Source organism: Dunckerocampus dactyliophorus, chromosome 13 (assembly GCF_027744805.1).
Source record: "Dunckerocampus dactyliophorus isolate RoL2022-P2 chromosome 13, RoL_Ddac_1.1, whole genome shotgun sequence".
Taxonomy (NCBI): domain Eukaryota; kingdom Metazoa; phylum Chordata; class Actinopteri; order Syngnathiformes; family Syngnathidae; genus Dunckerocampus; species Dunckerocampus dactyliophorus.
Genome location: NC_072831.1, coordinates 29,941,263 through 29,968,117, shown reverse-complemented (window position 1 = coordinate 29,968,117; position 26,855 = coordinate 29,941,263). Strand labels below are relative to the sequence as shown.

The 26,855-nt window shown below is 42.3% G+C and overlaps 1 protein-coding gene and 1 long non-coding RNA gene across 2 annotated transcripts in view; one reads left to right on the top strand and one right to left on the bottom strand.

Annotated features, from left to right (window-relative positions):
• birc6 (baculoviral IAP repeat containing 6) overlaps window positions 1-26,855 on the top strand; it is a 122,509-nt gene that overhangs the window by 66,380 nt on the left and 29,274 nt on the right. Inside the window, exons 52-64 of the mRNA XM_054796633.1 lie at window positions 50-158; window positions 360-587; window positions 2,268-3,108; window positions 5,472-5,615; window positions 7,131-7,260; window positions 8,834-8,965; window positions 9,038-9,196; window positions 9,284-9,457; window positions 10,339-10,538; window positions 10,625-10,958; window positions 11,782-11,999; window positions 13,036-13,200; window positions 18,346-18,517. Coding sequence (XP_054652608.1) covers window positions 50-158; window positions 360-587; window positions 2,268-3,108; window positions 5,472-5,615; window positions 7,131-7,260; window positions 8,834-8,965; window positions 9,038-9,196; window positions 9,284-9,457; window positions 10,339-10,538; window positions 10,625-10,958; window positions 11,782-11,999; window positions 13,036-13,200; window positions 18,346-18,517 — 3,006 coding nt within the window. The remainder of the gene's footprint in view (window positions 1-49; window positions 159-359; window positions 588-2,267; window positions 3,109-5,471; window positions 5,616-7,130; window positions 7,261-8,833; window positions 8,966-9,037; window positions 9,197-9,283; window positions 9,458-10,338; window positions 10,539-10,624; window positions 10,959-11,781; window positions 12,000-13,035; window positions 13,201-18,345; window positions 18,518-26,855) is intronic.
• LOC129192513 (uncharacterized) lies at window positions 24,193-26,514 on the bottom strand. Its single transcript, XR_008573433.1, has 2 exons — window positions 25,800-26,514; window positions 24,193-25,206 (listed from the first exon to the last, which is right to left on the bottom strand). It is a non-coding gene; the product is annotated as an uncharacterized LOC129192513 (long non-coding RNA).

Genomic DNA, 26,855 nt, shown 5'->3' with positions numbered 1-26,855 from the left:
TTTCCTCGTCTTCTGTTGTTAGTTTGACCTTGGTTTTCTTTCCTTGTAGATTTGAACAGTCCCCTGTTGTTTGGTCGGCTCAATGGCCTCTCATCAGACTCCACCATCGATATTCTGTACCAGCTGGGCACTACGCAGGACTCAGGAACCAAGGACAGGTACACGAAGCATCCGGCGTGTTTCAACTGAGGCTGTCCCCCGATGTTCATTTTAATGTTAGAAATGATGAGTGACATTGACAGACTATCACAATGCGCCATTTGTTGCATTTGAAGGCGTTGTGGCCAGGATGGAAGTGAAGGACAATGGAAGTGTCCAACTGTAGTATTGTCAAAATGCTGTCACATGTACCCCTCCAGAATCCAGGCTCTCCTCCAGTGGGTCCATGACTCTTCAAGGGTCGCAGCTCTGAAAATTCCAGTGGGCTACTCCGGCAGCGGTCGCGCTTCTTCTGCGTCGTTGAGGGAGTACGGTCTCCTCATGCCCTCACCGTCCCATCTCCACTGCGTGGCAGCCATCTTGTGGCACAGCTACGAGCTGCCCGTTGACTACGACCTTCTTGCTCTCCTCAACAGAGAGCTCTTTGAGTCAGTATTGGTTCTATTCACCCACATTTTTCATTAGTCACTGAGCCATTTTTCTAATGAGAAGTAGAAGAGATGCTTTGTTTGGCTTTCTTCTGATACACCAATGTTGCCCAGCACACTTTATTTCCGATACCAATATAGGCAGCAGCTCCTCCCCCAAACTAAAGTCAGGTGACATCTGGTGTAATGAATGAACACATGATGAACACTGACCAATATGCAATGCAAGATATAGAAAAGGTACCACATATGCATGAAACATTTCAAATAAATATGACCCTGCACCCCCCCGCTCCTAAGAAAGTCCTTTAGTTTAATTTGTATATGGCACAAGATGACAACAGGTCTATACTTGAATTTGTTCAACTAATAGGCTTATTTATCTTACTTACATGACAGCATGCCATTTCTCTCTGCATCAGGGGTGTCCACAGTGCAGCCCGGGGGCCACTTTTTTTTAAATTGGCCCGCAACAAAACTATAAATAAAAATATAATTCAACAAGAAAACTTAAAAAAAAAAAAAAAGTTAAAAAAACAGCAAAAGTAAAAAAAAATGATAATGTAAAAATATTTAAGGAAAGAAGTTGTAATGTAACAAGAAAGTCATAATTTTAAGAGAATAATGTAATATGAGTAAAACTGACATTTTAGTAGCAGATTTCTTTTATAAAAGGCGCAATATTGTGAGAAACATACAAAACGAATAAAGTTATACGTTTTTTGAAGAAGTCAATTACGATTAGAACATTTACACGAAAATGTCAATAGTTGGGAAATAAAAATCAACAGCAGAAATGGAACAAAATAGCTGTAATTTTACAAGAATAAAGTCAAACTATGAAGAGACAGAAGTTGTACTCTGAGGGGGAAAAAGTTGCAATTTTGCAAGAATGAACATAATATGAGAAAAAATAGCACAGAGTTGAAATATTGTAGGCAAAGTATGCTATTTTTTTAAGTCATGATGTGAGAAGCAAACAAAATAAAATAAATGTGAAGCTTTTGGTAAATTACATTGGGAATAAAGTGAAGAAAATCACAATTTTACAAAAAGAAAATTGACAGATTATTTAAGAAGAAATTTGAAATATTTGCAAAATAAAAAAAAAAACACAGTAAAAGTGGATGAAAAAAGTGAAGTTGATATCAATAGGCTTTTTCACCAATATCTCAAACCTGAGATGCAGTTAAAAAAAAAAAAATATATATATATATATATATATATGTATATATATATATATATATATATGTATATATATATATATTTTTTTTAACTGCATCAGTTAAAATACATGTAATACATGTATGTATGTATGTATGTATGTATATATATATATACATACATACATACATACATACATACATACATACATACAAAATATATATACAAAATATCAAAGCGCATCCTTTTGATTTTTCACAATGTGGCCCTTGCTGTAAAAAGCTTGGACACCCCTGGTAAAAACATGGTCATGTTTACAATCTATCATCTGCTGTCTGTATCGCATGTGATTCTGTTCTGTTGATTTCTCTTCTAAAACGTTGTGAAGTGTTACTGTGGAGGAGCGATCTCCCAACAGCAGTTTGACTGCGGCTGTGCAACGTGGCTGGGGTTGTGTCTGTGGCAATGGTGATGTCATGATGAATGGTTGACGGTGGTGTTTGTCTTTTCCGCTAGGCTGCTGTACAACTGGTCCATGTCGTTGCCGTGCAACATCGTGCTGAAGAAGGCGGTGGATAGCCTCCTGTGTTCCATGTGCCACATCCATCCTCGCTACTTCTCCCTTCTCATGTCCTGGATGGGCATCGTAACAACGGCCAGCACCAGTCACTGTCAAGCCCAGCAGCGTCGGCTCGCCATGACGGACGACGGCAAAAAGCAGCACAACGCGACCACCGCCACCGGGCTTACAGATGACTCCAAGCACGCGAGGCCTCCGGTTCATTTGTCTGAGTCCCAGTTGACCACGCTGGCGGCTGCTTCACAGTCTCCAGGAGCCATAGAGCAGCTGCTGGACTCAGGTTTGCCTTCCTTGCTGGTTCGCAGCCTCGCCCAGTTCTGTGTCGGCCTCTTAGCCAGCGCAGACCTCCCCCTGCCTGCCGCTCTGGCAGACAGGCGCCAGCACCAGCCGTGCTCCTCATCCGCTCACAGTCGCACGGCGCTTGCCGCAGAGCTAGCTGCTCCCGTGCTGCACTTCCTCACAGAGGTGGGCAACAGTCACACCATGAAGGACTGGCTCGGAGGACCGGAGGTCAACCCTCTGTGGACGGCACTGCTCTTCCTGCTGTGCCACTCCAGTGCAAGCGCCAACTCGGGCTGTCAACCGCTGGGGTCGACCTCTGCCGCAGCCCCGGCCCCGTCACAACCCCAGCCCTCGGGTTCACGGTTCTCCCTGGCGTCTTCTGGTCCGTCTGGAGGACTCACCACCCAGCAAAGAACGGCTTTGGAGAATGCCACCGTGGCTTTCTTCCTTCAATGCATCTCCTGTCACCCAAACAACCAGCGACTCATGGCACAGGCGAGTGTTCCTCCCTCGTCATTCCGTAAGCTTTTAAAGCGTAATGGGTACTCAGCACGGTGGAACCCCTTTAAGGCGGCGACCCATCAAGTCCTGGTCCGCCGTGTTCTGGTCGGGGGGGGGGGGTATATTTTACTTCATCATCATCACCAAGCAGCGTGAAACTACAACCGACACATTTATTGCAAATGTTGACCCAAAATCAGACAAGAATGCCAACATCAAGCTAGCAGGAGGGCTCGGAGCAGGAGGAGACATTTTCCGTCAGATTTTAACCATTTGCTGGTGGTCACGGAGATTAACCCCCACGAGAAGCAGGGACCTATTTTTTAACCTGGATTTTACCATAGCAAATAACAAAATGCATGCTTTGTGTTTTTTTTGGCCACCGAGAGAAAGATTTGTGCATGTACAAAAACCTTTATGGCAGGGTGTCCAAAGTGTGGCCTGTGTCTGTTTCTTTTATCAGCCCAAAAAATATGATTTAATAAGAAAACTTGAATAATTCATTTTACACGAATAAAAGAAAAAAGTTGTTATATTATGAGGAAAAATAATGTCATTTTAGTAGCATAAAGTTGAAATATTAAAGAAAAAATTTCAGAAAAATGTGTTTTTGAAGTCATAAAATTATGACAAACAAAACAACTATAACATTGTAAAGTTGGTGTGTTAGGTTGCGTCAAAAGTTACCAGAATGAAGTCAAAATATGGTGGGAATTAAGTACGGGTTTCACAAGATCTCGCGAGATTAAAACGTGACATGATTTCTTGTTCAGAAAAAAGTCTTGTAGGCACCAGGACTGGAATGGCAATACATAAATCAATGAATCACACATTCATGAAAATGAAGTGGATCATTTTGCTGGCCTCAATGTATTGCCACGTGCATGCGTGTTTGCTTTCCTCGTCCCCCGCCTCCAAACAGGCAGGAAGAGAGTTCACTCTGTTCATTGGCACATTTGTCCCATAGAACAACAGCATGAACAAAGTGAGCCCTTTTGTCAGTCACACAGTCTTTGTCTTGGTGGGTGGAGGCGGGGCCGCTAGCATACACACAGAGTGCAGAAGAGTGTGACGTAGTAGAAATTACATTAATAGATTGCAGTATATCGTCATATTTTTTTATAGATTTTTTTCACTGTTCTTGTCTCGTTCGCGTCGACCCAATCTTGTGTGTGGTCTCATGAGCGTCTCGGGACACCCGTAGAATCAAGTCATAATTATGAGTAGAACATTCACACGAATAACATTTAAATAGTTAGAAAATGAAAAAAAAACCCCAGCAGAAATGTGCAATTTGAAGAGAATAATCTCATAATATTCTGAGGAAAATAATGTTAGTTCAGTACGATAGTGTTAAAGTATTAAAGACAAATATTCTTTTTAAAGTTGCAATATTAAGAGAAACAAAATGAAGTTTGTAATTTTTGGAAAATTAGGCTTGGGGAAAAAGTTTTAATATTATTGGAATGATGTCATATCACAAGAAGAAAATTCATAAAGATTATTTAAGAAGAAAACAAAATAAAAACAGCAAAAAATAGGGAATAAAAGAGCAAAGTTGATACCACTGCTCCCATGGGAAGTGCTGCTCTAACTGCTGGTTCTTTATACTAGGGACCATCAATAAATTGTTACGCTGAAGAGTTTGTTAAAAAACAAAAAAAAGTCATATATATCGTAAATCGCACCACAAATGGATCTATAACCATGTCAAATGATTAGTCCAACCCTAAAAGTATTTTACACACCCATTTTTTCCCCAATTTTATCTTTTATTGGATGGACTTTTATTGGCTCTTTTATTGGATTAGGGAGCTGACTCACAGAGGTTTGTTCCAAAAGCCAAACAATATTGTTGCTCATGCTGTGGAATAAAAAAGTACATTCAGCAATACCTTGCTTGCATTCTTTTGAATGCTTTGATGAGCTATTTTCATAACCATATTCAATTCCACAAGTTCATGTTTGTAACAAAAGCCTATTCAATAATAAATAAATAAATAAATAAATAAAGGATCGGATCCGCAAGACTGTTAAAAAAAAAAATTGGATCGGATCGGAAGCCCAACAATGTGGATCGGGACATCTCCAGATAAGATAAGAGTATAAAATATCATCAGGAAACGCAAGAATCTAAATGAGATCATGCACTAATGGAGGAAAAGCATGGCAACAAACAAACATCCTTTATTATCAGCCATTCCTCTTCACAAGTCACAAGTCAATGTGTTTTGCAGACAACCACCTATGTGGACTCATTTAGCCAGTCCAAGGTGCGTGGACTTAAATGTGATCCACTGTGCACGTACTGATTACTTTTCCAAAAATATTGATTGCGGTGTATGTTTTTCCTTCAGGTTCTGTGTGAGCTCTTTCAGTCAGCGCCACAGCGAGGAAACGTCCCCATCTCTGGAAACATCTCCGGCTTCATAAGAAGGCTCTTCCTGCAGCTCATGCTGGAGGATGAGAAAGTCACAGTCTTCCTGCAGTCTCCCTGCCCGGTACGTGGCCTCCTCATTTGGATCTAAGCCTGCATTTTGGAAAAGCTGTTTGCATGTGCCCATTTGTGCTTCCTTGCACGGGTTCCAAGTTTACACCACAAGACTTTTGCATTTTATACGTACAAATATATTAGACCACCTGAATTACTAATTTCATGTCTTAAAAAAATAATAATGTGCTTTACTATTGTTTTTTATGTGTTACAGATGCTTGATATTGGCTTTTTATTTATCCGATATACCGAAATCGTGCAGCACTTCATTACCCATACCGATACTGGCAGCAGCTCTTCCCTCTAATATACAGCAAATAACTATCATTCAGGGGTGTGCAAACTGCGTCCCGAGGGCCATTTTGGGCCTGCTTTTTTTTTTTTTTATCTAAAAATATTATTTAACAAGAAAACTAAAAAGACAAACATCACAGCAGCAAAAATGGAAAAAATCCACAGTACTTTTACAAGAATAAAGTCAAAATCTGAAGAGGAAAATGTAATCTAATTAGAAAAAATAATTGTACAAGGATGACATAATATTGTGAAAAATAACATAATAAAAATAAAATCTTTATTTTCCAACGTTATGAGAGCCAAAACAACAAATAGTTCTATTAAAATTAAAATTAAAAATTAGTTATATTCTGAGAATAAGATCAAATATTATGGCAATAAAGTCAGAATTTAAAAAAGAAAAAAAACAAGTATTTTGGGGAAAAAAAACAGCAGCAGCAGAAATGAAAAACCAGCTGTAATATTACAGGAATAATGTTAAAATATTAAGTAAAAAAAGTCACAATTTTATGAGAATAAACTATCAAAATAATATATAATATACAAAAAAATTATTTTAGCAGCATAGAGTTGAAATATTAACGAAAAATTACATCATATTTTTTGAAAGTGATAAACAAGCAAAACTACGAATACAGTTGTCATTTTTGGAAAATGAGGTTGGGGAAAATGTTGTAATATTACAGGAATAACATGAAAATATTATTCGAGTAAATGTCAAAATATGATGGGACTAAGGATAACAAAGATTATTTAAGGATAGCATATCTGGAAAAAGTTTGGACACCCCTGACATATGGTCGTAAAGAATGTTTTTTTTATTCCACGTAATAGCCATCAGAGACCACAAGGAGGCGGTATAACTGTACTGTAATTGCTCTCAGGGATCCCACCGTTCTTAGTCCAAGCATGTCATGATTTTATCAGCCAAAGCCAACATTTATTATGATTTCGTTGTATTTCATGAATGCATTTGTTCCTGCACACTTGAAGATGGGATTGCACATAACATGGTCATCTGTTTAATATATGATTCTATTTTTACGGACACATTACCTACCAACACAGCCAATAAACATCCAAATCTCATGACATAAATGCGCAATAGAGCCTTTATGGTTTTGAATACTGGCATAAGATGACCAAGGTATCTGTGTGTCAAAGTGATCCAATCACGGTATCATATCCAATGTAAGAATGACTATATAGTATCCTCTTGTTTCAGTTATACAAAGGACGCATCAATGCTACCAGCCACATGATTCAACATCCCATGTACGGGGCAGGCCACAAATACCGCACGCTGCATTTACCCATCTCCACCACGCTGGCTGAAGTCCTGGACCGCGTGTCTGGTATGTTTCATGGAGGCGAAAATGCATCGTGTTCCATCATGTGACACTGCGCCACCTAGTGCCTACGGGGGGTTTGGCTGTGATACATGACATTCATGTCATTTAGCTCAGAGATGAACTGTGTAAAAGTATACAGTCATCCCTCACTGCATCGCACCCTCACTCTGTTGTGTTTTTTTAAACATTCTACATACAGATTTGAACACTAAAAGAACCTTCTAGACATGAAATAACACCCCTATAGTCACCTTTACACTCCTATTCCCCAATATAGCAGACGTAAGAGAAAATAAGACATGGAAAACGTGTTTACCGCCTTCTAAATAGGCTTTGTAATGGTATTAGCGACCTCTAGACATGAAATAACACCTTTATACTCCTATTACCCAATATAGTAGACATAATAAGAGAAAATAAGACATAATATAGACTCATGATAAAAATGCATTAAGAACACAGTTGGGCTCACGCAGTGTATTAATAACACAGTTAGACGTGTGCCGTATTGTACGCTTATCAGAGAGTGAACGCAAACTGAGGCAAAGTTGTGGCATAAATTTGCGACATTGCGACCCAAAAACACGCTAACGGGGGCAGACGCTAACCCAGGTTTCACTGTACCGCAAGTTCTGGTGTATAATCCGCTGCTTTTTTCTTAAACTTTGAACCCTGCGGCTTATGTGGCGGTGCGGCTAATTTATGGCAAAATTCTAATCTCGTGACATCTCCTTTACTTCAGAACTATTACAAATTGTTTAAATACTGTGACGCTAATGAGTCAGTGAGGAAGCAGCAGCTTTTTCTTTGGCAGGAGCCAATCACAAGCTATCAGTGCACTCACACTTGTCACTTGTCGACCCATTGGAAATCGCAGGACATCATTATACAGTATAACATATGATGTAACAGTATAACATCTGTCAGACGTCTGACTCAGCATCATCTTATGAGAACACTAAGTTCATCATACAGCAACTTAACTCCAAAGGTATACCTCAGAAATATACAAACTTGTACCGATACAAGTTTAAAATGAAAAAAAACCCCAACATTTTAAGGTTTTCCAATAAGGCATTGCCTCTGAGCAACGCATTCATTGGGGTGCTGCAATGACGGCAGCCTCCCTCTGGGCTCTGTGCTCTGCACTCCTATGGCTTTCTCTGATGGACAGAGGCAGCACTGCAGCGCCATCCATCTGTGTTGCTTGTCCTCCAATGAACAGCTCTTCTGGCAGTAATGCATTATGGGTAGATGTTAAAATAGCTGCTGTTTATTTTAAACTGGTATTGGTACATTTAATGTATATTCCAAGTTGCTGAGTGATGACTTTAATGATGTTTGTAAAATGAAACAGTGAGTCAAACTGTTACATTGAGTTATGATCTCCTGCGATTGACAAGCTCGTGGTGAGTTTTTTCATAGCTCATGATTGGCTCCTGTCAACTAAAAATGCCTGGTCCTCATAGACTTTTACCTTGTGGTAAAAACAGGCACATTGATGAATGTGCTCACAATTTCATAGTTGTGACTGCATTTAAAGTACCATTGATTTTTGATATCTTTGTCTATTCAGACACACCCAGCATTACAGCCAAGCTGATCAGTGAACAGAAGGAGGACAAGGAGAAGAAGAATCACGAGGAGAAGGAGAAGATGAAGGCAGACAGTGGCTTCCAGGACAACTACAGTGTGGTTATGGCCTCTGGTACTCAATTCGGTCCCACACCCCGGCCCCAAAATGTATTTCCACGTTGAGATGGTAATCATTTTGTCTTAGGTTTGAAGTCACAGTCGAAGCGAGCTCTATCGACGCCTCCCAGACCTCCGTCAAGAAGGGGTCGGGTGATGAGTGACAAGTTGACGGCGTCATCAGTCGACCCATCTGCCAAAACCATCAGCGTGCCTGTCTTCCACTTTTACCACAAGCTGCTTCCAGGTAGGACACGATCACGCACCAGGCTAACATGCTGCATCACATGACATGTATCGGTTCTTAACTGGTTTGCTACGTTCTCCTCCGTAGGTCAACCCCTCTCACCTGAGATGACTCTGGCCCAGCTGCTGACTCTACTGTACGACCGCAAGATGCCGCAGGGGTACCAGTCCATCAACCTCACCGTTAGACTGGGCTCCAAGGTCATTTCAGACCCCGGCCTGTCCAAGACTGACTCCTTCAAACGGTTACGTACTGAAAAAGGTGACAAAAAAGTGTCTGTGTGGAGCAAAAAAAACAATCCCAACTGTACTTTTTGACAGCACAAAGTACAAATTTAAGCGGACTTCCATGAAACCATTCATACTGTGATCAGTGTTTCCCACAGGTGGTGGTGGTGGTGGTGGTGGTGGTGGCCAGGGGTCTAGATGACATCGTCATGTAATATGCATAATTGGTCATGACGCACGTGCATGTCATTTTCTATCCATGTATTTCAAGACAAATCTTTCTGTTCTTACTTATTGGTTTCATTTAATGACAGTATGTCTTTTTGCTCTATTTTTACCGTTTAAAAAAAATATATATTTCTACGATGTGCCACTGGTCCACAAACTAAATTCGGTAATCCCTCATTTATTGCGGTTAATAAGTACCAGACCGACTGTGATAAGTGAATTTCCATAAAGTTGGAGTCCATATTTATAAATAGAACGTGTTTGTAATTACAGCATAGAAAACCTGTTTACATCCTTCTAAATATGTTTTTTTTTTTTACCTTATTAGAGCCCTCTAATTAACACCCCTATAGGCACCTATACACATCTATTACCCAATATAGTAGACATAAGAGAAAATAAGACCTAAATAGGACATAATATAGACTCATGTGTTGGCATTGGGAGAGTTCCTTATCATCCAATTAATCATCCAATCATCAGAGGATCATCCAATTAATCACAATGAAATATATTAATCGATTGACACAAATATTTTTTGAAAACCATGATAGAGTGAAGCCGCAAAATTGGAAGCACGAAGCAGCGAGGAAGGAGTGTACACTTGTTATTGGTTCAAAATGAATGACAACTGGTGAACAGCAGTAAGTTACAATTCAACAGGTTCTCTCTTTTCTCTCTGCGCAGTGGATCACTCTGACATGCTGAGCAGCTGCCCGGAAGATGAGCCCATGACACCCGGCGAAGAATGTCTTGACGCTGCGACGGACGAGTCCCTGCTTGAGACGCACCCCATCCAATCACCGCTGCAGGTGTTTGCTGGAATGGGCGGCCTGGCGCTGATTGCAGAGAGGCTCCCCATGCTGTATCCTGACGTCATCCAGCAGGTGAGATTTGCGTCGCCTGTTCTCCTTTGTCGTTTCACGTGCCGTTTTTTAACAAGATGCCGCTTCTCTCCAATGCTTGGCCGCAGGTCAGCGCCCCGGTGGTGCCCTCGGCGACACAGGAGAAGCCCAAGGACACGGATCAGTTTGAGTGGGTCACCATTGAGCAGTCGGGAGAGCTTGTGTACGAGGCGCCCGAGTCCATCGCTACCGAGCCGCCACCCATAAACAAGCAGCAGTCGCAGACGTCGTCCTCGTCTTCCTCCTCGGTGCAGACGATGTCACCCATCCCGGCCCATTCCTTGGCAGCATTCGGCCTCTTCCTGCGCCTGCCGGGCTACGCCGAAGTGCTGCTGAAGGAGAGGAAACACGCTCAGTGTCTGCTGCGCCTGGTGCTTGGCGTGACAGATGATGGAGAGGGCAGTAAGTTATCAATCATTTCACGTGCATTTTTTTTTTTTTTTTTACATCATTTACTCTTTCTGTTACTGTGGAAGCTCCGACTTGATGATTCAAAGAACGTAAGTGTAGGTCCCTATCATATCCCTTATATTTTTTACCTTTTTATCAGCACAGAGTGTGTACTTTTGTGACAGTAAATAAAATGTCCATTAATTAAATGCAAAAACCCTGACATTTATTGATTAAATACATCATTGGCTGATTTTGTATTTCAAAAAGGATGTAGCTTAGCTAACCTTTCTCATGGCATGTCATCGTCTGCACAAAATCCTCAACAAACTGTAATCCCAAACTGTAACACGTAGTCACCCATGCGATTCCAATTGCGTTATTAATGTAGGATATTACATCCTTGTTTTCTTTACAAAGTTAGTACGTACGTGGCGAACGGCGCTCTTACTTTGAAGGCCAGATGTGTGTTGTGTCTGTTGGCGGAGAAGAGGAAGTGGGTGCAAGAATAAACATGCCTGTCGGCGGCGGTAAAACACAACCCGGTGTGAACACACTCATACAGGCTGAGTCACACACACGCAGACGCACTAGCGTGCTGTGCTAAACGAAGCTAACCCAGCTAGCTGCCGAAATGTTTTTGCCAACTTTCACCGTTTTTTTCAGGTCACTGTTTAGCCCCCGGGGAAATACTGCCACACACAAACGTTCCTTCTCCTCTCAGTGGCGGCGTGTTTCGCTTTTGGTGCCTTCAAGGATTGAACCCGGACATGTAAAACGGTAGCTTCTTGCTGCGCACGTTTAAATAGTGTATGTGCCTTTTCTATTGTCCCAGGTCACATCCTGCAATCTCCGTCAGCCAACGTGTTGCCCACGCTGCCCTTCCATGTTCTGCGTGCGTTGTTCAGCAGCACTCCTCTGACCACCGATGATGGTGTGCTGCTACGTCGCATGGCTCTGGAGATCGGTGCCATACACCTCATCTTGGCCTGCCTGTCCGCTCTCAGCCACCATGCCCCCCGGTACCCCAATGCCAACAGCAATGTGTCAGAGGTAGCTACAGTATATAAACACCTTTATGAACCTGCATGCCATTCCTCTGCAAGAAGTGTTATGTTTGCTTGGTTGCCCGTGGATTTATGGCGGCTCATCAGGCAGATGACTTCAATGAGAGCCAAAGACTTTTGGCTGTCTTCATTTAGCTTTAGAAGGATCAGGGACGGCATTTATAGTAGTGTTCGGTCCAGTCCTTTTACCAGGGCCATCAACTGTGAAATAACTATCTGAGCCAAGCAGTAAGCTTAACGAGTCTTGTTGGAGCGGTTGTCATGCCAGCGCCGGAGAGAGCGATCAACCATCAACCAAAGTCTAGCTAAGTCCGAGCGGTCTCAAGCAAGAACCAGGAAGGTGACTCATAATGAAACTGCATGTATATGCAAGTTAACAAAGACAACCTTGTCATCCCGTCTCATCCTGTTGTTTTTCAGAACATGATGACTTAAAAAAATAAGTTTTTCTTTTTTTATATTTCAGTACTACAACTTTGTTATTCTTGTAAAAATTACAGCTGTTTTTTGTATTTCTGCTGTTTGTTTTTTTAATTTTCCAGACAATTTCAACTTTTTCCATTTTTTTTTTGTAATTCTGACTTTTCAGCTTTTTTTCTAATCAAATTTTCCCCTAATTTTATTTGTTGTTTTTTTTTTTTGTTTTTTTTTTTTGTTTGTCATAACATTACGACTTCATTCTTTAATATTTCAACCTTATGCTACTAACATTTCCTCATATGTAATTCTCGTAAATATTTTTAAATTTTTTTTATTAGGTTGCAACTTTTTTCTTTTAATATTTGGACTTTATTCTTGTCAAATTACTGCTGATTTTTCCATTTCTTTTTAAATGATGTTTTACTAATTTTCCACGGTCCACAAGTGACCTCTGGGCCTCACTTTGGGACCCCCCTGGCGTAGTAGTCTCCATAAGCATGTTGTGTTGTCTTGGGGGTGTTCCTACCATGATAAGCTGGCTAAGGCAGCTGTTCACATCAGTGCATTTTCTTCCTTCCAATATCCGATGTCTGTCTTTCTAGCCGCAGATGTCAAGTTGTCACGGTGGAGGGACCAGTGAGGACCAGCAGCTGTACTGGGCCAAAGGAACTGGTTTTGGCACTGGATCCACAGCATCAGGATGGGATGTTGAGCAGGCTCTCACGAAGCAGAGACTTGAAGAAGAGCACGTCACGTGTCTCTTGCAGGTGAGTACGCCAACGATGGCATGCAGATCCATTGTGTGACGTCAGCCCTGAGCCAAAGCACGCTGGCACACGTCCGCATAAGGGTCACTGAGTAGGAAATTAGCTCTTGTGGTTGTTGCAACCTTACGCTTTGTTGTCCTGTGTGAATTGTCACAGCATTTTGTTGCAGTACCGTTAGGACATTTGCTCTGTGGCAACTTTTGCATGTTTGAAGAATGGTATCGAGTACAAAACTATCCAAGTTCATCATGGGGTAGCTTCTCAAGGGACAATATTATACAAATTAACCTCTGATAGACTTTGGAGTGGTCAGCGTACAGCTTGTTTCGCAGTACAGATTTGCTATCCGCTGAAAATGGCGGAACACACCGCTGTTATTGGCTAAATCAGGTGGCCAAAGGTTTTTCCAGTGAGGGCTTCAAAGTGAAAAATGAAAGGATGCAACTTTGCCACTGTGATATTTAGTAAAGCAACACATGCAGACATGCTAACAACTTCGACTGTGTATACTGTATTTCATCTAAGCTTTGTCATGTAGATGAAAAGCCTATTATTAGTGTCAACTTCAATCTTTGCTGTTTTTTTCCCCCCAAATATTTCAATTTGTTCTTAAATAATTTCTTTCTTTTTGAAATGACTTTAGTCCCATAATTATTTTACAGTCAAACTTGTCTATAGCGGCCACTAGAGGGAGACTGCAAAAGTGGCCGCTATAGACAGGTGGCCTCAGCTGGCCTGACAGGTTGGCGTCCAGTTTGAATGTTGACCAGTAGAGGAAAAAAAAGGGAAAAAATAATAATAATAATGTTGACCAGTAGAGGGCACTGTGTGACTGCGGATAAAAGTTGTACAGCACTACTAGGCTTGTTGTTATCCACGACCCACAGAACAAAGCTGTGCTAGTAATGTCTTACGCTTGTTTTTAATATTTTACTTTTTATACGGCAGAGTGTCATTACAGCTTTAGTTCATCGGGAAGTGACGGGAAGTGACGGTGGGCGTCCCGAGCAGGAGAGCTAGGCTCAGTGCTAGCTGTGAGTTTGGAGAGAGTTGGGAAGTGTGTTTATGTTGGCGTGGATGTAAAGTCCTGCAGTGTTCTCCGCTGTTAATAAAGCCATTAAAGTGCATCGGCGACGTGAGTCTCTCCTTCCCCACAACAAGCGGCATTACAGTATTGACCAGTGCACACCAGGAAATAAACGGTGTCATTTCTTACAGGCATTGGCTGGACAGCTATGTAGTGGGGCTTGTTTAACCTTTGCCTTGTGGGCAAGCAGGAAGGAGAGACGATGCTGAGAGATGTGTGTGTGTTCTGAGCTGCTGTCTGGTGGCCGCGTTCAATAAATAAAGTTGGCAGAAGCAACAGGAGAAGTTTCCTTCTTTGCTTCGGAGCTGAATAACACTGACAAGTTAACAGACTAGTAGCGAACGGAAAAGAAGACGGCTTTGTTTGTGTCGAATACAGAAGATGAGGACTTTGATGGATTTGTGGATGAGGATTGATGAAAAATAACGTGAGTACATTCTAAAATACTTCAATTAAGTACAACCCAACTCAGTTTTGCTCCCGCTGCCGCATGCATGCTAGCGTATGTTTTTTTTTATTGTAGCGTCGCTGGGAGCACGTCCTGTTCCCAGCCTACTTTTCGGTAATGTTTTGGTGCAAATGCTCTTAAAGTTACATGTTTGACCAGGAAATAGCAAGCTCAAAAGAAGACGGCTTTTTTATGTGGAACAACTGACAGTTTGTGTGGATCTTGTGAATGATTGTGACTGAGCTAGGACTCAGTAATTAAAGTCTACACACGACGGCTTCATTGATTGAAAAACAAAACTTTTTCGTGCATGAAGCTTCTACTTGAGTTGGTAATTTGGCCGCTATATGCAGTCAGATATTGACCAAGGGAGACAAAATGGGTGGCCGCTGGCTGCGTTGGACAGGTGACTGCTATACACAGGGTCTATAACATGTACATTTTCTGCGGGGCATTTTTCAGTGGCCGCTATAAAGGTGGCCGCTAAGACAGGTTTGACTGTACTTTATTCCCATATTTTATAACTTCTTCTTCAACCTTATTTTTTGTCTTTGTTCTGTTATTTTTTTTCGTCTTTAATATTTCAACTCTATGCTACTTTTTCCTCAGAATATTTTGAGTTTATTTTCATAAAATTGCAACATTTTTCTTGTTTGATATACAATTTTTTCCCCGTTGGTATTTTGACTTTATTCTTGTAAAATTACAGCTTTTTTTCCATTTCATTGTGCTGTTTTTTTAAATTTTATTTTCCATCTGCTTCAACTTTCTTCTTGTACATTTTCTTGTCTAACTTTATTCCCATATTATTTTTTATTTCATTCTTGTAACATAATGTTTCCACACCTTTATTTTTCATAGTATGTATCCATTCCTTTTTCTATGCCGCTTATCCTCATTATAGTCGTGGGGGTATGCTGGAGCCTATCCCAGCTGACGTATGGGTGAGAGGCCAGCCAATGCCAGGGCACATATAGACAGACAAGCATTCACGCTCACATTCATGAATGAATTCCAACAAGAGCCCCTTTTTTTAGCTGTTCAGGAAGACTTCCAGAAATGAACCCTGCCGTCCGGCATCCCGACTTGTGTTAACGATCTCCCGGATTGTTATGTTTTTGTGTGGATATGAAATAGTCGAGTTTGTCAATCAAATTGTGAAAAGTAGAGCTAGTTACTGTGTGAGTGTGTAATGTTAAGGTGGCTTTGGAAGCGGCACAGTGCAGCATCGCGGGTACCCAAAGTCAGACCGAGCAATGACACTATACGAGTATCACGGTGCATGGCACCAACTGTACCAAAAGTGAATATCACACATTCTGCACAGTTTGCAGGGTCGATGTTTCTGTGCAGAAGTGCGGTGGCTGACCATTTTTTGTGTTAAATGGGACAGCCATTAGCCCAATGGTGGGACAGCAGCAGCTTATTGGCATTAAGGTTGCTGCCTTAACCTCTGGGCGTGTGTGTCCGAGTCAGAGCACGGGGCCGGCTTGCTCCACATGAACAAGCTATGTGCCTGTCTGTGCACTCCCCCACGCTAATTCACGCATGCAACCGCCATCGTCTTGTCTGTCCTGATCAGGACGTGACAACCTGAATAAACTTGACGGAGGCAACAACCTGAGGTGTTATCTTAGCGTCTTTGTGAAGAATGCACGCAAGTGGAAGTCCACGACAACCCCCATCCAGTGTTTCCCATACTTTCATTTATTTGTGGTCGCTATCAGGTCGCCCTGCCTCATAAAGCCATTTTAATGGGACGGTCTGTAGCTTGTTGTTCCAAATCTGCTCATAACTCTGTCTGTCTGTCTGTCTGTCTGTCTCTTCTGTTGTTGTTGTTTAATTTATTGGTATTCATCTTTCTTCTGTTCTTATTCATTTTCTTGTATTTTCTTTATTTTTTGGGAGAATGAACAGAATTAGAGTTTCATTGCATAGTATAACTACCTGTTTTACTGTGCATATGACAATAAAACTCTTGAATCTTGAATAGATTGCATCGTAGCGCTGCCTCTTCTAAGGAATAATCATTGTTGCCAACTTAGTTGCCATGTCAAGCCAGTATTCAGACTCCTCTAGATTGTCTTTTTCAAAAACGCAACCATCGATAAATCTAGCCACTTTTTCTGCTTTTATTCTACACTTTGGGAGACTCGAACATGAAAAAGGATTCATTTGTTCCAGCCGTGTAGCTTCTGCCTTCCTTCGGTCCAGGGGTCTGGCTGGCTTCTTATGCCATTTGGAGGCAGAGCGTTTCGTAGGCCTTGTGGGTTTTGTTGGGGGGAAGGGCTTGTGACCGTGCAGGATTCAGAGTCTCACGGTTGGCTGGTGTTTACCTCGTAGCTAGCCGTTTGCTAGCTCGCCATGACCACGACACAGAAGACTGCAACACTCAACTTCCCACAGTGCAGTTCTTCTTAAAGGTTCAGGCTTGCCCTGTACCAGCGTTCTTTTGCCGTGAAATTGCATTTAAGAAAATCCACAAAAAGTGAACCGCGATGGAGAGAGGGCACACTGTCTCCAAAAGCTATGAGCTACATCCAGAAGAAAACCGTCATTACGGAAAATGCTATTTTTGTGGAGCCTATCCCAGCTGACTTCGGGCGACAGGCGGGGTACACCCTGGTGGCCAGCCAATGGCAGGGCACATATAGACAAACAACCATTCACACTCACATTCATACCTACGGACAATTTAGAGTCGCCAATTAACCTAACCTGCATGTTTTTGGAATGTAGGAGCAAAAAACCCACGCGCACACGGGGAGAACATGCAAACTCCACACAGAAATGCCCGAGGGGAGAATCGAACCCAGCTCTTCCCCATCTCCAGACTGTTACTGTGTTGGCCAACATGCTAACCACTATTGATATCATTAGGAATCCAATTGCTAACGATGTTTTCATGGTAAAGGAATGTAAATACGTACATCAAATAACTGTAGGACTAATCTTGTGTGGCGCTTGGCGGAGGTCTGCGCTCTCCAAGTACTTTTCTAGTTGCTGTTGTTTTTCCTTAATTTTCAAAATATTCCAACTTTTTTCTTAATCGTTCTAAATGTTCTTTCATATTAAATATAATATTAATATATCATATTTCACATTATAACTTTATTCTTGTAACCTTTTTGCACAACCAAATACACCAAAAATGACAACTTTATTGGTTGTTTTGTTTTTCTCATATTACAGCTTTTTTATTTTCTTCAATATTTCAACTTTATGCTACTAAATGACATTATTTTCCCTCATAATATTACAAAGTTATTCTCGTAAAGTTACGACTTTTTCTTTTTAATACAGTGTTTTGCCTTTATTCTAGTGAAATGATTTTCAAGTTTTTGTGTTAAATTATATTTTTATAACGTGCCTCAGGCCAATAAAAAAACAGCCACGGGCCACAAGTGTCCCCTGTGCTGCACTTTGGACACCCCTGATTTAAGTAGTACATCCTCAAGTAGCATGATTGAAATGTTTTCATGTGTACTTCTTTACATGTAGTGTTATATAAAGCTGGCATATGTAGGGCTGGGTAGACTATACCTTGGATGCCATCTCTTCTTCTCTGTTGTCTCCACGTACATCTATGTTGCTTTGCTTTGTTTTGTAGGTCTTGGCGAGCTACATTAACCCAGCAGGTTCCAGCAGCTTCCACAGTTGTGGTGCACCGTCGCCAGAGAGCAGAACCCACAACAGCTCGGCACTCCCGGCGGTGCTGCAGGAGCTGCTGAGCCAGTCCTGTCTCATCCCCGCCATGTCCTCCTACCTGCGGAACGACTCCGGTAGGCTCCTGTCACATTTCTGAATGGTGTTGTCCGATCATTCAAATGTACCAGAATGTCTGTGTCGTCATTAGCCGTTGTTAGAAAACGTGACTCCAGCTACTTTTATGGAATCGAGTGCCTCTTTGGTGACGGCATGGCCTCGGTGATAATGACTTATTTGAAATGAAATGCCACTGCATGTGCCAGATTGACATCATGATGCATTCAGATAAAAGCCGGTGGCTGTCTCAACGTCTTCAGCGTCGCAGCCTGTTTCCCTGGAGCTCGGGGCTGTCGATAAATGTCACAGAGAGCTCCCTGTAATGAAAAACGGAGAGCCCTCTTCCAATCGTGTGTGAGCCGTTAGAAAGAAAGAAATGGTTCTGCCACAGTCTTTGCTGTATCCAGAGAGGAGAGAAGAGCGCTGTTGAAGGACGTGCATGCTATGTCATCACATCATTTCTAGGTCTTACTTATTTGGCTATCATTGGAGTCGTTGTTCCATGACCTATTTGTACACACCGGTCCTTGATTCAAAACTCTTTTGGTGCGATATTTGTAAATTCTGAATACAGATTGGACAATAACGGGCAATGAAATACTTTTGCTCAAGCAGGAATCATAAATTCCAAAGCCAAACGTTTTGAAACATTGGAGGAATTCACCTCCACTTAAAGGGAATGGAAGACTACTGTACTGCCTGATCTCAAGGCTCTTGTCTGAGTTTTGGACTATTTCGGCACTTCTCCTGACCACAGATCTTGACCACAATTACGGGATTGCTTGCTGATAACCTCGGCTTGATTATTGTCCGACGCAAGGTTGTTGCAAGCTAAGCTAACTGACGCTAACACAGGAAGAGCTTCAGGACACAGACTCCGAGAAACCAGGGATGAGACAGGAATTGATCGATCTTCCAAGAACTAATGGTGAAGGAGCTATGTGAATACCAAAATAGACGAGAGACGAACAGTAGACGAGAGAAAGGTTCTTCAATCTACGAAAAGGGAATTTAGAGTTGTGAGAGAGATGGATAAAAATAGTGATAAACAGGGCAAGGCTTTGGTGACATAACCTCCATCAGACGTCCATAGCGGAACTGAAGGAGGAAGATCCCATGCTACGCCAAGTGAGGTGGTAAATCAGAAGGAAAAAAAAATGTTAGCTCTCAGAGAAGAATGAAGAGAAGGATCAGATCATATTGCCAAAGAATGGATGAGTTGGAGCAAAGCACAAGCATGAATGATGTGATTGTGACGGGGCTGCGAATTAAACCCAAGGTGGAATGGGACCTTGCCTCAGCAGATGAACAGATGGCCACCTTGTGCAAAACATCGACACCGACACCACACCTGTGGTCGTCGTCACAGAGTTCAGCAGGAAATACCAAACAGCACTGGTGAAGCATTCTGAGAAAGCGGGAAGGGTATGAACTGAAGTACATCGACAGAAGGAACCCATCAAGTGGAAGTACAAAGAGTTGAGGAGGAATCCTAAATACAAAGTACAAGAAAATATGTCAGCTATCACAGCAATGTTTGATGCGAGGGACGACTGTATATGACAACACTGTCCATTCGAGGCCCTAAAAGTCACTAAAAACCAAAAGAACAAAGATAAACCCTGGACACGATACAGAGGAGCTTACGGGTGTGTCGGAAAGAATGCGATAGTAAAACACCAGACAATAAAATCCCAGCCATACATGGAACTAAACTGTGTGTGCTTGCATGCGTTAACATTTCTCTATAATGCATAACCTTCTGCAAGCTACACTCCTCCACGCTCTCCTACTTCCTCCTTCCTGTCATGTGTGATTCTTCCGTCCACATGATCTTTGCTGTGCTCTTATCAAATGCACTTCTGCCACCTAGTGGCACCTTGACATTGCTCTGAAGTGAAATGCATTCGTGGTTTTACGTCATCACCTCTTTTAGCCTCTTCTGCAAATAAACGTACAAGATGTATAAATGCGTTGTTGGAATCGGGTGTTCGGGGTTATAAAAGCGTATAAATATGTCTTTGGCATTGAATGAGATAAACATGATCAATAATGGCTCTTTACAAACAGGTTGCCCGTAATGAAAAATGCAACAACAATGTGGACAAAATAGTTCAAGGCTTTAAGAACAATTTTGTAAATATTGGCCCAAACCTGGAAGAAAAGATCCACAATCCCTTGTCATCTGAGGACTGGAATGCTACCAGACACACAAATCCCATTTCAGTGTTCCCCACTTGAAGCGGCATAAGAAGAAGTCATGATTTCATATTATTGTTGTTATTATCTTGAAGAAAAAAACATCCACAGACTGTAATGGAGTCAACGTGAAATTGGCCTTGGACATTGCTTTGCATTTGTCATTTGTGTCGTGGCGCAGCTTTTTGGGAGACATTCCGTTCCTCGTTCTGTCACACGGAGCTAACCTCCTATTTCTTGCTAATACCGGTTGAGTGTCACTTCCTTAATATTTAGCTTATCTGAGCATTTTTAAATGAGCGCACTGTCAATTGAAATTACAGCTGACTTGAAGTTGTACCAGTCAGAAATGCACAATGAAGAAGGAAAGAAAGCATAAAAGTCGCACTGGACTATATGCAGTACACAGTAAGTCGCATTTTGAGGGGAAATGTACAAGTAATCAGACACCAACAACAGACATTTCATCTTGAAAGGCAAGAGAACAATATGCTAAATAGGCGTCTGTTAACGTGACGTCAACGGGTGTTAGCTTAACTAGGGTTGGGTGATATGGACTTCAGCATGTATCATGATATGGCGACTGGTATGAGTCTGGTATGAAACGCTACAAACCTTAACCCATATCAGTAAAAATAATGAAATTAAAAGTAAGCCTACCTATGGCACTGTGTAGAGCAGTGATAGGCAAACTATGGCCTGGGGGCCAAATGCGGCCCACCGAGCGTTTGAATCCGGCCCGCCAGTTGTTTTCAAAGTATACTGCTCAAAAAAATGAGAGGAACACTTGGAAAACACATCAGATCTAAACTGGGGGAAAAATGATGTTGAATATCTTTCCTGATAATAAGTGGGTGATGTGTTAGTAACAAAATGATGCCACATCATTTGATAGAAATGAAAATGATCACCCTATAGAGGGGGGAAATCAAAGACACCCCAAAAATGAAAGTGAAAAAATGGTGCAGCACACTGGTCCATTTAGCTAAAATGTCATTGTAGCAACTCAAAATGATTCTCAGTAGTTTGTGTGGCCCCCACGTGCTTGTACGCATGCCTGACAACGTGGGGGCATGCTCCTAATGAGACTACGGATGGTGTCCTGGGGGATCTCCTCCCAGATCTGGACCAGGGCATCACTGCGGTACCTGGACGCATGGAGGAGATTCCAGGAGACAGGTAGTTACTCCAGGAGAGCTGGACAGGGTTGTAGAAGGTCCTTCAATCCTGTATGATTTAACTGTGTGATTTAAAGATAAAATAAGACAAATAATTCTAGGTGGGCCGTTACAGTTATAAGCGTAAAATAGTGTGCATGTATCAAGTATATAGTCTGGCCCCCAAACCAATTTTTTTAACTCAATGCGGCCCACTAGCCAAAAAGTGTGCCCACCCTTGGTGTAGAGTGTCCAACGCAAGTGCCTCTGTCAGTAGTTACACACACTTGTTTCCATTCCTGGAGAAACTCACTTGCCATGTTTTCACCTGCGTGTTCCTCTGGGGAAAAAAAACTTGTCTGGACACAGGACAACTTGAAAGTCCAGTCCTGGTTATGTAGTGGACCGTGAGTTAACATATGGTTGAGTCGCTCAGCTACTTTGTACATATTGGCCCATGATTCAAAATGCTTTTTGTGTGATATTTGTAAATTCTGAACAATAACGGGCAATGAAATATATCTGCCCAAACAGGAATCGTACATTCCAAAGCCAAACATTTTGAATTGTTGGAGGAATTCACCTCCAGTTGAAGGGAATGGAAGACTACCGCCTGATCTCCAGGCTCTTGTCTGAGTTTTGGACTATTTCGACAGTTTTCCTGACCACAATGACAGGATTGCTTGCTAATACCCTCAGCTTGTTTTTTGTCGAACACGAGGTTGTTGCAAGCTAAGCTAACTGACGCGAACACAGGAAGAGTTTCAGGATTTGAAGAAACCAAGCAATTCACCGATGATCTTCCAAGAGCGAATGGTGAAGGAGCTATCTGAAATACTAAAGGAGACAATCGAGCAACAGTAGATAAAAGAAAGCTTGTCTGGAGACAGGACGACTTTGAAGTCCAGTCGCTGGTTGTGTAAGGCTAATATATGTTTGAGTCGCTCGGCTACTCCAAGTGTCTATCACAACCAAACTACTTCCATATTACAGAGGTACCTCCGCGTTTAGCAACAATTTCTTTGTCTAGAGCGGGGTGTCAAACTGGTGCCATGGAAGGCCGAGACACTGCAGGTTTTCTTTCCAGCCAGTCACTAAAGCAGGTGATTTTAATGATCAACACCTTCAGTTTGAGGGAGGGAGCTCATCAATTAAATCACCTGCTGAAGAAACTGCTTGGAGAGAAAACCTGTAGCGTCTCAGCCCTCCAGGGCATGAGTTTAACACATATGGTCTATAGTCTCCGCTTCTCCTCCGCCTTCAGCCGTGACGTGAGACGCCAATGCAATGCCAATGCAATGCCAATGCAGGATCTCAATCCATGGCAGCAAAGTGTCTTACTAATGCTTTTCTTGCTGACTGTGCTCCCAACTCCCTTGACATCATCAACCAGCTCCTCCCTTGTCATTGTGGGCTGCTCACTCACCTTTCTCACAATCATGCTTACCAAACCAGGTGAAGGCAATCGACCGTATTTGTTCCATTTAGAATGATCAGAATGCTTACTGGTTAACCCTTATTTCACTCAATCCAGTACAATTTAATATATAACCTTTATTTTATTTTTTTTCTGGATTTTGATATTCTGTCTCTCTGTTAAAGTAAACCAACCATAAAAAAAAAACCTGCATGGATCATGTCTGAATAGGAGGTAAACTTCCAAAGTCAGCAGCGGATCAAATGATTCATTTCCTTTGGGCCAAGTATTTTATCCTGAGTTTTACGCACTTACAAAAAAGAGTCCATCAATTTTATGGGAGGTTTATTAAAATAAAATGTATTTTTTTCCCCTGACACTATTGACCGATACAATTTATTTTTAATGGCCGTTAACGGATGAAAGTTATCTCTGTAAAATTTGTATTGGCTTGGCTGGTTTAATGTTAAAGCTGCTGCTTGTGGGTGTTCTTAGGTGGTGACTAGGGATGCTCCGATCCCATCTTCAGGATCGGGGTCGGTTGCTGACTTGCTGTATTTTGATGGTCGGTTAATATCGGCTGCCACTACGAGATCGGGCCGATCCAGTTGCCGTATCACGTTGGTAACTCTGGGCCACACTCCCAACTTGCCATGTGTGGTAATGAGCCTCAAAGCTGGTTGCCACTCGACTCGCGCCACCCGCAAGAAGAAAAGGCAACACCACCATGCAGACATGTCCGTGGTGGACCGTGGTGAAGTTAGTTTCACGTTGGATATTGGGCTCCGTAGCTCCAGCGCTAGTTCCCCCTCATTGTGCCCAGACTGCTGTGCCGCTCTCACCGCTGGTTGTTTAGGTTGTTTATACTGGGGGCCGTTGCAGTCAATAAATTACTGTTGCATTGAAGAGTTTGTTAAAAAAAAAAAAAAGTCATATCTTGTAAATCACACCACAAGTGGATCTACAGTATAATCATGTCCAATGATTGGTCCTACCCTAAAAGTACTTTGCACACCCATTTTTTTCCAATTTTATCTTTTATTGGATCTTTTATTGGATTAGGGACCTGACTCACAGAGGTTTGTTCCAAAAGCCAAAAAATGTTGTTGGCCTTGCTGTGGAATAAAAAAGTAAATTCAGCAATGCTAAAATTCAGCTATTTTCCTAACCAGATTCAATTCCACAAATTCATGTTTGTAACAAAAGCTTATTTAAAAAAAAAAAAAAAAAAAAAAAAAGGATTGGATTGGAAGCCAAAAACTGTAGATGGGACATCCCTAGGAGTGGTTCTTCAGGAGGGAACAGTAACTTGAAGCTTATCCGCATCCACTTATATACCAGTGATCTATGTTTGAAATGTGAAACAACACAACCGAAATGATGTCAGAAATGCCTGCAGATACCCTTTCCGACATTTCCATGCGTGTTAGATAATAAAACATTTTTTATATGATATGATGAAATACTGTATCATCAGCAGTCATTAAAAAATGGGTTAGAGTGGCAGTTGGTCAGTCCTTGTTATGTTCTTCTCATGTTCGTCATGGTTCCAGCAGTACCTCGTTCATGCTGCTTTTCCCAGCCCTTCGTTATCTTTCCAGCTCGTAACTGTGACCATAACCTTGACACATTGCGTCCATCTCACTGGTAATGACCTTCATGTCACACTTCGCCAAAAGGTTTTACTTTCCCAGTTGTCTTGTCCTTGTCCTTTTGATGGCTGCGGTTGTCTTCTGTGTGTGCACTACAGTGTGGTGTAGATGTATACGAAAACAATTACAAAGAGGTTGAGGAATGTGCCGACGATGCCTAGCATGGCCAAGATGGACTCCTCCTGCTCCTCTTTGAGCTCCAGTGCTCGCACATCATCAAGGGTGATAACCGTGGTGCCCATGATCCTGCAGCTCACCTAACCTGCCAAGGTGATTCGTATCTGGAAACAAAAGAAATAATAAACATCTCTCTCAGTTATAGCAACTGAATTGGCCACGAACTGAAATGCCGATGACCCTAATAACTTGACATTCTTTTGGACAAAAGCGTTTTTGGATCACGGTCCTTTCACCAAACAGCGGCTGAGCACAATGGGGCCAGACACCATGGTTTATACCACAGGTAGCAGCTGAGGTCCCTCACAACAGCTGACTTTGTGCCAGCATCAACCCCGGATGATCTGCGATGAAATTGTGAAAATGAGCGGCGGTCACGCTTAAGGGCAGCCACGTCTGTCAAAAGAAGCGTGATTAACTGCTGCCATTAGAGCCCTTCACATCCGCCCACTCACTTTGGCGTGCTGTAAATGATTCAATACCCCAGGTGCTCCGCGTCGTTGTTGAGCATCAGTCACATCGTCAGACAGTGATAAAGGAAATGCACATCGTGAGAGAAACATGTTCACAAAAAGGAAAATGGGAGTATTTGTGAATGGAGAGATTCCTAAAACTAATCCACTCATGGAAGAAGATGGTATAAAATATAGGGAGACAATCAGGCGGGATTTTAAAAAGTAATAATCAAGCGTCTTACCCTAAGGTGGTACATTGTGTTTCACCATGCATCCTCATAGCAACACCTTGGATGTAAGGGTGCACTACAAGTGGAGACTTGCAGGTGAAGGGGGGGAGCATCTCAATATGTAATCTCAGTGATTGGTCAACAGTAAAGGAAGGAATGGAATGAAGGTGTCACTGTACTCCCATGGAAAGCCACATTGCCGTTTCGTCCAGTTTATAGTGCCACCAGTAAAGTCCAAAGTCCCCTGGGATGTTCCTTCAGTCGGACCCTGCCACGTCTGTATTTCTAAACATTGTTTACCAGCCCTTGCTTAAAAAATCAGGACTAACACCTTTTTGTCCCCCCGCCTCTCTTCCCATTCCCTCCCTCACTGATTGGTCTCAACTCCACACAATTCTCCCAACTCCCTCCTCATTTTGTTGGTAGATTGGCACACCCCGCTTGTTCTGTCGCTTCCATCTTGCCTGCTTGGGGTTCCTCTAGGAATAATCTTGTCAATAAACTCTCCTGCTCATGTCTGTGAGGCGTGCAGGTCTCCAAGTCCTTTAGCTAACAACGTGAATGTCTCTGAAATAGCCAGGTCTGGTTGCTCATATTCCAGAGGAGGACAAAAAGCCAAAAGATTCCATGGATCAGAGAGGTAGCCGCCGTGCTGGGGATCTTCACGTTACGGTGGGTCTTCAACACTAGTTAGACACTGTGGGAGGACTGTGCATTGCATAACCAAGCAGAATGATGGAGAGAGAAAGAGGGAGGGAGAACGGATCCTGATGGCCGTGGTAGTGGAGGAGCATGAGCAGGAGGTGGGGTATATGTGCAAAGAAGAAAGAAGGGTGGGGGAAACAACATTGCTCACGCTTACGGTTTTCCCTTCCCCTCGCCTGCTGTGGGGGCTGCTTCTGCACACACAAGCACAGCTTCCACCTGAACAACATCGGTGTTAAAAAAAGATGAAAAGGGGGGTAAAATCATCCCTAATGTTGCTTTGTGTTCGTTTGAAGCCCATCATCAGCTGCTGTTTTGGGGAAATGCAGAAGGGAGGGCTGGAGGGGGTAGGGAAATAAGGGG